This window comes from Cuculus canorus, chromosome 1, assembly GCF_017976375.1.
Source record: "Cuculus canorus isolate bCucCan1 chromosome 1, bCucCan1.pri, whole genome shotgun sequence".
Classification (NCBI taxonomy): domain Eukaryota; kingdom Metazoa; phylum Chordata; class Aves; order Cuculiformes; family Cuculidae; genus Cuculus; species Cuculus canorus.
This window is the reverse complement of record NC_071401.1, coordinates 207,852,302-207,865,466: the sequence shown is the minus strand read 5'-3', so window position 1 is coordinate 207,865,466 and position 13,165 is coordinate 207,852,302. Positions and strand designations below refer to the sequence as shown.

General features: G+C 53.4%; 2 protein-coding genes across 2 annotated transcripts in view; both read left to right on the top strand.

The window, feature by feature from the left end:
- The window catches only part of PPP6R2 (protein phosphatase 6 regulatory subunit 2), a 102,124-nt gene extending 90,949 nt beyond the window's left edge, over window positions 1–11,175 (top strand). The window contains exons 23-24 of the mRNA XM_054068806.1: window positions 2,935–3,081; window positions 6,755–11,175. Coding sequence (XP_053924781.1) covers window positions 2,935–3,081; window positions 6,755–6,806 — 199 coding nt within the window. The 3' untranslated portion in view covers window positions 6,807–11,175. The remainder of the gene's footprint in view (window positions 1–2,934; window positions 3,082–6,754) is intronic.
- SBF1 (SET binding factor 1) overlaps window positions 8,110–13,165 on the top strand; it is a 109,844-nt gene continuing 104,788 nt past the window's right edge. The window contains exon 1 of the mRNA XM_054069688.1: window positions 8,110–8,271. Within this exon, the coding sequence (XP_053925663.1) occupies window positions 8,110–8,271 (162 nt within the window). The remainder of the gene's footprint in view (window positions 8,272–13,165) is intronic.

Here is a 13,165-nt window from a genome sequence, read left to right as displayed (position 1 = left end):
GGGGTTCCCCGGGTGAAGGTATCCGGCGCTTTTCTTGTCCCAAAGTTGGGGTTTGGAAGGAGATGTTTGGAAGAGGTGGATTCAAAGAGGCGTTTGGGGTTCCTTTCAGGGTGGGAGAAGCGTTGGGTGGGGGTTTGAGGCCAAAGGATGTCACGAGTGAGGTGTGGAGCACGGTCCGACCCTTATAACGGGCGTAAATTCCAACGTGGAACCACCGGGAAGTCTGGGAAGAAGAAGGTGTCCATCTCTCCAGCTCTTCTTCTCCTTTCGTTATCAAAAGCCGTTCATTAGAAACAAGAAATGATTGAAAAGATGATATAAAACACCCAAAAAAACCTCAGGAAAAACTCAGATCCGGAGATTTTGAGCTTTCGGGCAGAGGTTTGGTTGGAAAAGGAGGTGGTGGAGGCACCACGGCTCAGGAGGACATCTGATTCGCTTTGCGTGTGGAGCTATGACCTCTTTGAAGGTATTGGGGCTCTTCGTCACGCGTTTACGAGGACGCAGGGTTGGAGTTGGCCGGGTTTTGCGCATCCGACTCGGGAACGTTGTGGTTTCGGTTGGGATGTCCGGATGGGCGTCCACACGCCAGCAAACGGTGATGGGAAGACCAAAGAGGGGTTTAGGAACGAAGCTCAGCGTTGGGTCCGATCCTCTTCAGTGTCTTCACCGATGACGTGGATGAAGGCGTTGAGTTCCTCCTCAATAAGTTTGGGGATGACACTGAGCTGGGTGGAAGCGTGGATCTGCTGGAGGGTGGGGAGGCTCCAAAGGGATCGGAACAGGCTGGAAAGATGGGCTGAGACCAGTGGATGAGGTTAATGAGGTCCAAATGCCGGGTCCTGCACTTGGGGCACAACAACCCTGTGCAGTGCTACAGATCAGGAGAAGTGTGGCTGGAAAGCTGCCTGGAGGAGAAGGACCTGGGGGTGTTGGTTGACAGTGACTGAAGATGAGCCAGCAGTGGCCCAGGTGGCCAAGAAGGGCAATGGCATCTTGGCTTGGATCAGAAATGGGGTCACCAGCAGGTCCAGGGAGGTTATTCCCCTCTGTACTCAGCACTGGTGAGACCGCACCATAAGTACTGTGTTCAGTTCTGGACCCCTCACCACAAGAAGGATGTTGAGGCTCTGGAGGTGTCCAGAGAAGAGCAATGAAGCTGTGAGGGGTCTGGAGAGGAAGGGTTACGAGGAGCGGCTGAGGGACCTGAGGGTGTTGAGGAGAAGAGGAGGCTGAGGGGAGACCTTCTTACTCTCTACAACTGCCTGAAAGGAGGTTGTGGAGAGGAGGGAGCTGGGCTCTTCTCCCAAGGGACAGGGGACAGGACAAGAGGGAATGGCCTGAAGCTCCGTCAGGAGAGGTTCAGGTTGGACATCAGGAAAAAATTCTTCATGGAAAGAGTCATCGGCACTGGAACAGCTGCCCAGGGAGGGGGTGGAGTCGCCTTCCCTGGAGGTGTTTAAAGATGAGCAGATGAGATGCTCAGGGCTGTGGTTTAGCGGTTGATGGGAATGGTTGGACACAATGATCCAAGACGTCTTTTCCAACCTATTTATTCTATGATTCTATCATGCCATGCCCATGGATAATGTCCCTCTCCGGCTCTCCTGGAGCCCCTTCAGGCACTGGAAGGTCCCTCTGAGGTCTCCTGGGAGCCTTCTCTTCTCCCCAACCCCAACTCTCTCAGCCTGTCCTCGGACGGGAGGTTCTGCAGCCCTCGCAGCATCCTTGGAGCCTCCTCTGGACCCGTTCCAACAGCTCCATCTCCTCCTTCTGCTGAGGATTCCAACCCTCCCGATGAGGTCTCTCCAGAGCGGAGCAGAGGGGCACAATCCCGTCCCTCCCTGCCGGCCACGCTGCTCGGGATGCAGCCCAGGATACGGGGAGGTTTCCGGGCCGGGAGCGCACATTGGGGCTCCTCTCGACCTTCTCCTCATCTCCCCACGTCCTCCTCAAGGCTGCTCTCCATCCCATCATCCTCCTGGATTGAAATCGGGGATTGCCCCCACCCATGGGTAGGACGTTGCCCTTGGCCTGGTTGACCCTTCTGAGGTTCTCCAGCCCCACCTCTCCAGCGTTTCCAGGTCCCTCTGGAAACACAACCTTCACACCATGTTTAATATATGAACTACGACACATCGCAAAGACTCCACGGGGATTCCTGAGCCGTTTCCCCTTCGTTGTCCTCGAGGACCCCGGCTGAGCTTCAGAGCAGTTTGTGGGATGTGCTCCTGTTCTTGAGGAGCTGCAGTTCTTGAGGCGCTGCAGTTCTCAAGGAGCTCCTGGTTTTGAGGAGCTGCAGTTCTTGAGGAGCTCCTGTTTTTCAGGAGCTGCAGTTCTTGAGGAGCTGCAGTTCTTGAGGAGCTCCCGTTCTTGAGGAGCTCCCGTTCTTGAGGAGCTGCAGTTCTTGAGAAGCTCCTGGTTTTGAGGAGCTGCAGTTCTTGAGAAGCTCCTGTTCTTGAGGAGCTTCAGTTCTTGAGGAGTTCCTGGTTTTGAGGAGCTGCAGTTCTTGAGGAGCTCCTGTTTTTGAGGAGCTGAAGTTCTTGAGAGCTCCTGTTCTTGAGGAGCTGCAGTTCTTGAGGAGCTCCCGTTCTTGAGAAGCTCCTGGTTTTGAGGGCTCCTGTTTTCGAGGAGCTCCTGTTCTTGAAGAGCTGCAGTTCTTGAGGAGCTGCAGTTCTTGAGGAGCTCCTGGTTTTGAGGAGCTCCCGTTCTTGAGGCGCTGCAGTTCTTGACCATCTTTGGTCTCATGATTTTAGGAACCGAAGCCTCCAGGACACCGACGATGCTTCTTCATTCCAGTTTCTTCTCCGTTGGTGTTTATTCATTGCACATTTGTGGCCTTTGCCAAGAGAGGAGGAGAAATACTTTTGTCTCCGTTGGAATTTACGCCCTTTAATCGACGTTTTAACACCCGTTTGATCTCTCCCCACACAGTGACGCCGACTGCGTGGTCATCAACAAGTTGACCATCACTGAGGTCGGAACGACAAAAGCCTCCAAACCCCTCAACAACGTGGCCCAACACTCGGAGGAACACCAGAAGACCGCCGGCGTCGTCACGGCAACGGCCACAAAAGACAGGTGAGATGGTCACAATCCTCCTTTTACCCAACCCGGGGCAGAAGATTGGCTTTTATTGGGTCACCAAACGTGGTTATTCCACCTTGGACGTCGGTCCACGTTCGGTCTGGAGAACCTCGGGGTGACCGAAGGGTGGTGGAGGGCTGTGATATACTCCACGTAGAATGGTGGTTGGTAGAAACCGTTAGGATCATGGAGTTCAGCCATCCCTGTCCTCTACTGAAGCACATCCCTGAGCACCTCAGCCACGTGTCTTGGAAACCCCTCCAGAGATGGGGACTCCACCCCCTTTCCGGACAACCTCTTCAGGGCCTGAGAACCCTTTTGGTGAAGAAATGTTTCCTGATGTCCCATCTGAACCTCTCCGGGTGCAACTTGAGGTCATTTCCTCTTATCATTTATTACTTGGGAGAAGAGACCCAACACCCACCTGGGTGCAATCTCCTTTCTGGGGACCTCAGGGAGGTGTAAGGTCTTCTCTCAGCCTCCTTTTCTCCAGGCTAAAGAACCACAGGTCCCTCAGCCACCTCTCGTGAGACACGTTCTCCAGCCCAGATGGTTTAGGAAGGGACCTCAAAGCCCATCCGGTTCCACCTCGTGCCGTGAGCAAGAACACCACCCACTGGGTTAGGTTGCTCCAAGCCCCATCCAACCTGGCCTTGGACACCTCCAGGGATGGGGCAGCACAACTTCTCTGGGCGACGTCTTCCAAGGCCTCCCGGCCCTCATCATGAAGAATTTCTTCTGAATGCCTAATCAAAATCTTCCCGTTTCCAACTGAAAGCCATTCCCCCTCATCCTATCACTCCAAGCCCTCATGAAGAGTTCTTGAGGAGCTCCTCCTGTTTTTGAGGAGCTGCAGTTCTTGAGGAGCTGCGGTTCTCGAGGAGCTGCAGTTCTTGAGGAGCTCCTGGTTTTGAGGAGCTGCAGTTCTTGAGGAGCTCCCGTTCTTGAGGAGCTGAAGTTCTTGAGGAGCTGCAGATCTTGAGAAGCTCCTGTTTTTGAGGAGCTCCTGTTCTTGAGGAGCTGCAGTTCTTGAGAAGCTCCTGTTCTTGAGGAGCTGCAGATCTTGAGGAGCTGCAGTTCTTGAGGAGCTGCAGTTCTTGAGGAGCTGCAGTTCTTGAGGAGCTGAAGTTCTTGAGGAGCTGCAGATCTTGAGAAGCTCCTGTTTTTGAGGAGCTCCCGTTCTTGAGGAGCTGCAGTTCTTGAGGAGCTGCTGTTCTTGAGGAGCTGCAGTTCTCGAGGAGCTGCAGTTCTTGAGGAGCTGCAGTTCTTGAGAAGCTCCTGGTTTTGAGGAGCTCCCGTTCTTGAGGAGCTGCAGTTCTTGAGGAGCTCCCGTTCTTGAGGAGCTGCAGTTCTTGAGGAGCTGCAGTTCTCGAGGAGCTGCAGTTCTTGAGAAGCTCCTGTTTTTGAGGAGCTGCGGTTCTTGAGAAGCTCCTGTTCTTGAGGGGCTGCAGTTCTTGAGGAGCTCCTGTTCTTGAGGGGCTGCAGTTCTTGAGGAGCTCCTGTTCTTGAGGGGCTGCAGTTCTTGAGGAGCTCCTGTTCTTGAGGGGCTGCAGTTCTTGAGGAGCTTCCATTCTTGAGGAGCTGAAGTTCTTGAAGAGCTGCAGATCTTGAGAAGCTCCTGTTCTTGAGGAGCTGCAGTTCTTGAGGAGCTGCAGTTCTTGAGGAGCTCCCGTTCTTGAGGAGCTGCAGATCTTGAGAAGCTCCTGTTTTTGAGGAGCTGCAGTTCTCAAGGGGCTCCCGTTCTTGAGGGGCAGCACAACTTCTCTGGGCGACGTCTTCCAAGGCCTCCCGGCCCTCATCATGAAGAATTTCTTCTGAATGCCTAATCAAAATCTTCCCGTTTCCAACTGAAAGCCATTCCCCCTCATCCTATCACTCCAAGCCCTCATGAAGAGTTCTTGAGGAGCTCCTCCTGGTTTTGAGAAGCTCCTGTTTTTGAGGAGCTGCAGTTCTTGAGGAGCTGCAGTTCTTGAGGAGCTCCTGGTTTTGAGGAGCTGCAGTTCTTGAGGAGCTGAAGTTCTTGAAGAGCTGCAGATCTTGAGAAGCTCCTGTTCTTGAGGAGCTGCAGTTCTTGAGAAGCTCCTGTTTTTGAGGAGCTGCAGTTCTTGAGGAGCTGCAGTTCTTGAGGAGCTCCCATTCTTGAGGAGCTGCAGTTCTTGAAGAGCTGCAGTTCTTGAGGAGCTCCCGTTCTTGAGGAGCTGCAGTTCTTGAGGAGCTGCAATTCTTGAGGAGCTGCAGTTCTTGAGAAGCTCCTGTTCTTGAGGAGCTGCAGTTCTTGAGAAGCTCCTGTTCTTGAGGAGCTGCAGTTCTTGAGAAGCTCCTGTTCTTGAGGAGCTGCAGTTCTTGAGAAGCTCCTGTTCTTGAGGAGCTGCAGTTCTTGAGAAGCTCCTGTTCTTGAGGAGCTGCAGTTCTTGAGGAGCTCCTGTTCTTGAGGAGCTGCAGTTCTTGAGGAGCTCCTGTTCTTGAGGAGCTGCAGTTCTTGAGAAGCTCCTGTTTTTGAGGAGCTGCAGTTCTTGAGGAGCTGCAGTTCTTGAGGAGCTCCCATTCTTGAGGAGCTGCAGTTCTTGAAGAGCTGCAGTTCTTGAGGAGCTCCCGTTCTTGAGGAGCTGCAGTTCTTGAGGAGCTGCAATTCTTGAGGAGCTGCAGTTCTTGAGAAGCTCCTGTTCTTGAGGAGCTGCAGTTCTTGAGAAGCTCCTGTTCTTGAGGAGCTGCAGTTCTTGAGAAGCTCCTGTTCTTGAGGAGCTGCAGTTCTTGAGAAGCTCCTGTTCTTGAGGAGCTGCAGTTCTTGAGGAGCTGCAGTTCTTGAGGAGCTGCAGTTCTTGAGAAGCTCCTGTTCTTGAGGAGCTGCAGTTCTTGAGAAGCTCCTGTTCTTGAGGAGCTGCAGTTCTTGAGGAGCTCCTGTTCTTGAGGAGCTGCAGTTCTTGAGGAGCTGCAGTTCTTGAGGAGCTGCAGTTCTTGAGGAGCTCCCGTTCTTGAGGAGCTGCAGATCTTGAGGAGCTGCAGTTCTTGAGGAGCTCCCGTTCTTGAGGAGCTGCAGTTCTTGAGGAGCTGCAGTTCTTGAGGAGCTCCCGTTCTTGAGGAGCTGCAGTTCTTGAGGAGCTGCAGTTCTTGAGGAGCTCCCGTTCTTGAGGAGCTCCCGTTCTTGAGGAGCTGCAGTTCTCGAGGAGCTGCAGTTCTCGAGGAGCTCCCGTTCTTGAGGAGCAGCACGTTCTTGAGGGGCAGCACAACTTCTCTGGGCGACGTCTTCCAAGGCCTCCCCGCCCTCATCCTGAAGAATTTCTTCTGAATGCCTAATCAAAATCTTCCCGTTTCCAACTGAAAGCCATTCCCCCTCATCCTATCACTCCAAGCCCTCATGAAGAGCTCCTCCCCAACGTTCCTGGAGGCCCTTTCCATACTGGAAGCTGCTCTAAGGTCTCCTTGAAACCTTCTCCAAGCCGACCAACCCCAACTCTCTCAGCCCATCCTCACAGCAGAGGCTCTCCAACCATCACATCATCTTCGTAGCCTCCTCTGAACCCTTTCCATGACACTTCCACCTCCTCCTTCTCTTGGCCGTCGCAGAACCGAACGCGGAGCTTCATGAAAGAGGAGTTTCCAACGACTTTTGGATGCGCTTTTCCGGGTTTTTTCTCTCTCTAATATTTCTCTTTGCTTTTCTCTTTAGGAAAGAAGAAGTCGTACCCTGTGCCGAAGCCACGTTGAACGGCCCCGCTTGATGACCCCCCAGCTGCAACGGGACGTGTGTGACCCAAGCCAGGCTGCTCCCTGGTGATGCAATTTGTCCGTTCTTCTTCTTCTTCTTTTTTCCTCTTTTTTTTTCATTTTAATTTTATTTTGTAATAAATGCTGCATTGATGAGAGTTCAGGACCAGACCCGCAATTCCGACACCAACAATCCGTTCTCGAAAGACATTCGCGTTGTCTAAATGTAGCATCCATCGGTTCGTCGTCGTCAGCACGGGAATAACGGGGCTCTTCCCAAGCGAGCCTTCAACCTACGTTCAATTCCTCGGCTCCTTTCCCTTTTTTTTTTCCCTCTCTCCCCTTTTTCTCCCTATTTTTTTTTTTCGGTTTTGTATCTGGGGGGGGTTTTCGATCCGATTTTTTTCCTCCCCGTGTTTTCTTGCACACAGTATTCCGCTTCTCTTCCGAAAGGTAGCAGGTCTAACGCCGGGATTTGGACGATGCCCAAAGAAATCCCGCCAGTCGTGTGACCAAAGTTCCCGATGGAGCCGCCCTCGGGCGGCATTTGCACCGCTTTTGTATAGCAATAAAAGCCTTATCAGAAACCTTTCGTAGGAGGAAAAAAAACCATGCAAAACGCTTTCCGATGGGATGAAACCGGGAGGGAATTTGTTTTCCTCTTGGATGTTGCCATAGGGGGTTGGGAGGGAAATCGTTGACGTCGTTCCCAAGCCGGAGACCGTTGATTTTGCCGGAAGCGTCTTGAGAACTGGGAGGTCTCAACGTTCCGGTGATTCGCTCTTTCCTCTTCCAGAAGGGCGATAAAATCTTGGGTCGTTTAACGCTTGGTCTTTTCCAGCCGAGCCGTCAAAACTCAACTTCTTGGCTGTCATCCTCCCGTTGGTCGGAGAGAACGTTCGGAAGGTTGCGGAGAGGATAAGGAGCCACTGGACTGCTGCCACCATCCAGGAGAAGATATGGAAGGAAGAGCTACGGTCTCCGGGAAGGAAAGCAGATATGGCCCAAAACAGCTTTCCAGGTGTTCGTTGGCCTTTTGGAGACTCCGTGTCTTTTCGAATGAGGATGGAAATCCTTTTCGGGTTGGTTTGTTTGTTGTGTTCCGCTTTTCCAAGTTTCTCATGGATGCAGGAACAAGCGACACTTGTGCACTTTGTACCTAATGACAACGTGGGAGAGAAAATGAACCCCGAGCGGAACTTCCGCTCTTACTCCCCCGGGTAGTCGGGCACGGAGGAGTCCGAGGAGGGTGGGATACGTGCCGCTGCCTCGGGAAACCCAGGATAGCCTTGGGATAGAGTACAACAGCACGGAGAGATGGAACCCCGCGAGCGAGGTCCGGTTGAAGGTGTGGAGCTGCCTCTTGGACATGGGAGCTTCTGCGGAGGCTGGAGGAGCTACACCGCTCCGAGACTCCGGTCTGCCCCACCGGACCTCAGCGCCGGGCTCAATCCCAAACGGGATTCGTGCCCTCAGATCGTATGGGGGTGGTTTGCAGAAGGAGGTTTGGGTTGGTGACCACACCAGGCACCATGGCTGGAGCTACGACGCTTGGTTCTCGTGGAGCTCCGCCTGCTTCCGCGCGCCAAAACCCATTGTCCCACCTTAAACGCCGCTTCCGTCGTTAATCCCGAACCCTAAAGCTGGAATACCACTTTGGAATTAAAGCATGAAGCTTGAGACGTAGGTAGGCAACCAGCTTCTTTCCAGCTATCTTCTCACTTGACGCTTTATCCTGAGCGTCTCGAGTACCTCCCACCGCTCCGGTGTTGGGAACGTTCCGGCCACGCTTCGCTCCTTCCGTATTTGAACTGTGATTTGTGCGTCGTGAGTATTCCGGAGAGGTGGTGCGAGAGGAACACCAGGGTTCCACCGTTCCACTGGATCAGAAGCCGACGGTGACGTCCCCACCGCTCGTGGGTCTTCCTTTGTACCCCAAACCAATGGGGTTTTGGCTTTGTTCTTAGGGAAAACGAAGGATTTGCTCTGTTGGAATTCCAGGATGGGGTTGATGTGTTCTTCGTGGTGGTTATCCGTTAGGGTTGTGGCCACTCCGGCGCTGCCGATGTGGCTTTGGAGGTCTCTCCACTGCCACTGCTCAGGAGGTTGATGCTTTCCTGTTGTCCTGGAGGTCTTCTCGCTCGCTCCGTGTGATTTCCAATCAAGAATTCCGAGTTATTTTGCACTGGGAAGGAATAATCTCTCCCGTTTTTGCTTTGGTTGCCCTTCTTGGTACGTGGAGATCAATCCCCCCTGGAGGCAGCAGTGGCAAAAAGATGATCGGTGGCTTTGATTTCCTCATCGGAGACGCGTTAAAGTCTGAATTTCCAGAGGATCGGTGCCGGAAGCTTTGGGAAAACCTCTCTTTGGGCATTCTTTCAGCCTATAGAGCTACGAAAAATCCTTCCTTTGCTCCAAAATCCGTGAAGTTTTACCTCAAACATCGGGTGGAGGACCACAACGGGGCGTCAATCGCAATTGTTCTCTTCCAGATGATGGCAGTTGTTCTCTTCCAACCTCTTCACAGCTTCCACCGTGCTACAACCGCGACCGAGTCCACGTGGGATCAAGCGATGGAGGTGGGATGTCCGTAACGGGCGCAGTTGGATCGTCCTTCTTGATCCGTTCTCACCCACCTCGTTGGGCAGAGAAATGATCTTCGCACGAGGTTCCATCGCAGGTTGGGGGTTCACCTGGTGTCACCCCAACACCACGTTGGCCAACGCTCCACCACATCCGTTCTCAATGTCTTGGTTTGAGGAGCAGTGTCTTCTCCGGAGAAGGACCACGGAACCACCAGCAATAACATCTGAGAGACGTCTTGGAGAGCTTTGCGAGGACGCGTCGGTGCCTTCCACTGCAGATTCCCAACTTATTGCTCCGTAGCTTTTGCCTTTGAGTCTCGAAATTGAAGTCAGAGCTTTAATGATGGATCTAAAGACATCCCGGAAGCAGTTGAGTCACCGAGGGGTTCGTTAGCGCCGTTTATTAATTGGATTCCTTGTGTTCCCGTACCGGTGGTTGATGAGAGGTGTAGGAAAGCTCTCGCTTCTGTGGTTCTTCCTCGTTTGGGGTTGAAGCTCGGAAGTTGACCTCATCTTTCCCTCGGCAGCCGACCAACGCGTGTAGGAAAAGCTCCTCAGCCTCGGAATGCCGGAGGTTGCAGCTCAGACCGTCGTTTCCTTGCCTGGCTCCGATCATTTTATAGGGAAACAGTCCCTAAATGTCCGTCTCGCTGGAAGATGGACCTTCCGCCTGTCCGGAGTCACAGTGGATGCGTTGGGAGAATCCCCACTGCCTCCATCTGTGACCTCCTTTGGTCTCCGTTCCTGCCCATCCCAGTGGTTCCCGGTGCTCCGCGGGGCAGAAAGCTCCATAGCTGTGTCCTGAGGGACCTCCCAGCTTAACCTGGTGTCATCAACCAAGGGCTGGACCATGCCCTGAGGTGCCACCACCACCACCAACCGCAGCAGAGTCCTGGTGGTGGCACCACAGGAGAGCCGCGTCACCTCCTTGTGCCCTCAAGAAGGTTCTCACCCAGCGCTGGAGATGGATGCGTTGTCTTCAAAGGGATTTCCAGTTGGAAAGAACCTTCAGCTCGCTCGGAAAGTGGTGGAACCTGAGCAGGAGTTGTCCTTTCTCCTTTCTGTGCAGTGTTTCCCACCTGTCCGTATCGATAGAAATCATTCGTGGTTTTCAATCTGATGGAGATCTCCAAGATGCGTTGTTCCGTGTCTATTTAGACGGACACGGGGAGACGTTGGCAGCATCCTGGTGGAGGAGAGGCTCGTGGTGCTCCACATCTCCACCATCTATCCCCGTGGGCAGCTCCAGGGTGGAGAGCAAAGCATCAACCGATGTTCCTCGTGCAAGACCAAACCCAACAAGACGTGCTTTCCCGGGGGAGGTGGTTTGCTACAACGTTCCGGGTCAACCTTCTTACCCAGCTGGACCGTGGTGGGTTGGGTTATAGGAGATGCAACTCATCCTGGGATCCCGGTGTTGCTGCCGTGGAGCTGTGTCCGTGTCCTTTCCCACTGGGAGAGGAGAGGAGACTTCTCCACCCGCTTAGCGGTTCAGAAGAGACCAACGCTAAGTGATCCTTGAACCGTAGCACGTTTGGCTCGTGGGAAGATCTCTTCCATCACATGGTCTGACCCTTCGGAATTCCTGCTGGCATCACACCAAGTGGCTCTTTTCAAGTGTCCCAAACTGCCACGTTTGGTACCTGGAGATGGATTGGATTGGGGAGCAATGAAGAAGACCATGGGTTGGAGAAAGATCAAGCGTAGCTTGAAGCCGTGGAGATGCAGTGGTTTGGATTAATCCATTGTTGGTCACTGCGGGGACGATGGTCCCGGGAGCAGATGGAACATCTTTGTGCCTTCTTCAAACCATGGCAGGACTGGAGCTGAGCTCCAGGGTTGGAATTCCGATGCTGTCCCAAGGAATGGTGTAAGCATCGTTTGAAGCTGTGGAGATCCAATGGTTTGGATTAATCCATTGTTGGTCACTGTGGGGACGATGGTCCCGGGAGCAGACGGAACGGCTTTGTGCCCTCTTCAAACCATGGTAGGACTGGAGCTGAGCTCCGGGGTTGGAATTCCCATGCTATCCCAAGGAATGGTGTAAGCATCGTTTGAAGCCGTGGAGATCCAATGGTTTGGATTAATCCATTGTTGGTCACTGCGGGGACGATGGTCCCGGGAGCAGACGGAACATCTTTGTGCCTTCTTCAAACCATGGCAGGACTGGAGCTGAGCTCCGGGGTTGGAATTCCAATGCTGTCCCAAGGAGGTGGAATGGTGTAAGCATAGTTTGAAGCCGTGGAGATCCAGTGGTTTGGATTAATCCATTGTTGGTCACTGCAGAGGTGAGGACGATGGTCCCGGGAGCAGACGGAACGGCTTTGTGTCCTCTTCAAACCATGGTAGGACTGGAGTTGGGCTCCGGGGTTGGAATTCCGGTGCTGTCCCAAGGAGGTGGAATGGTGTAAGCATCGTTTGAAGCCGTGGAGATGCAGTGGTTTGGATTAATCCATTGTTGGTCACTGCGGGGACGATGGTCCTGGGAGCAGATGGAACGGCTTTGTGTCCTCTTCAAACCATGGCAGGACTGGAGCTGAGCTCCGGGGTTGGAATTCCCGTGCTATCCCAAGGAGGTGGAATGGTGTAAGCATAGCTTGAAGCCGTGGAGATCCAATGGTTTGGATTAATCCATTGTTGGTCACTGCGGGGACGATGGTCCCGGGAGCAGACGGAACATCTTTGTGTCCTCTTCAAACCACGGCAGGGCTGGAGCTGAGCTCCGGGGTTGGAATTCCCGTGTTGTCCCAAGGAGGTGCAATGGTGTAAGCATCGTTTGAAGCCGTGGAGATGCAGTGGTTTGGATTAATCCATTGTTGGTCACTGCGGGGACGATGGTCCCGGGAGCAGACGGAACATCTTTGTGCCCTCTTCAAACCATGGCAGGACTGGAGCTGAGCTCCGGGGTTGGAATTCCCGTGTTGTCCCAAGGAATGGTGTAAGCATAGTTTGAAGCCGTGGAGATGCAGTGGTTTGGATTAATCCGTTGTTGGTCACTGCGGGGACGATGGTCCCGGGAGCAGACGGAATGGCTTTGTGTCCTCTTCAAACCATGGCAGGACTGGAGCTGAGCTCCGGGGTTGGAATTCCGATGCTGTCCCAAGGAATGGTGTAAGCATCGTTTGAAGCCGTGGAGATCCAATGGTTTGGATTAATCCATTGTTGGTCACTGCGGGGACGATGGTCCCGGGAGCAGATGGAACGGCTTTGTGCCCTCTTCAAACCATGGCAGGACTGGAGCTGAGCTCCAGGGTTGGAATTCCCGTGTTGTCCCAAGGAGGTGGAATGGTGTAAGCATAGTTTGAAGCCGTGGAGATCCAATGGTTTGGATTAATCCGTTGTTGGTCACTGCAGGGACGATGGTCCCGGGAGCAGATGGAATGGCTTTGTGTCCTCTTCAAACCATGGCAGGACTGGAGCTGAGCTCCGGGGTTGGAATTCCCGTGTTGTCCCAAGGAATGGTGTAAGCATCGTTTGAAGCCGTGGAGATCCAATGGTTTGGATTAATCCATTGTTGGTCACTGCGGGGACGATGGTCCCGGGAGCAGATGGAATGGCTTTGTGCCCTCTTCAAACCATGGCAGGACTGGAGCTGAGCTCCGGGGTTGGAATTCCAATGCTGTCCCAAGGAATGGTGTAAGCATCGTTTGAAGCCATGGAGATGCAGTGGTTTGGATTAATCCATTGTTGGTCACTGCGGGGACGATGGTCCCGGGAGCAGACGGAACATCTTTGTGTCCTCTTCAAACCACGGCAGGGCTGGAGCTGAGCTCCGGGGTTGGAATTCC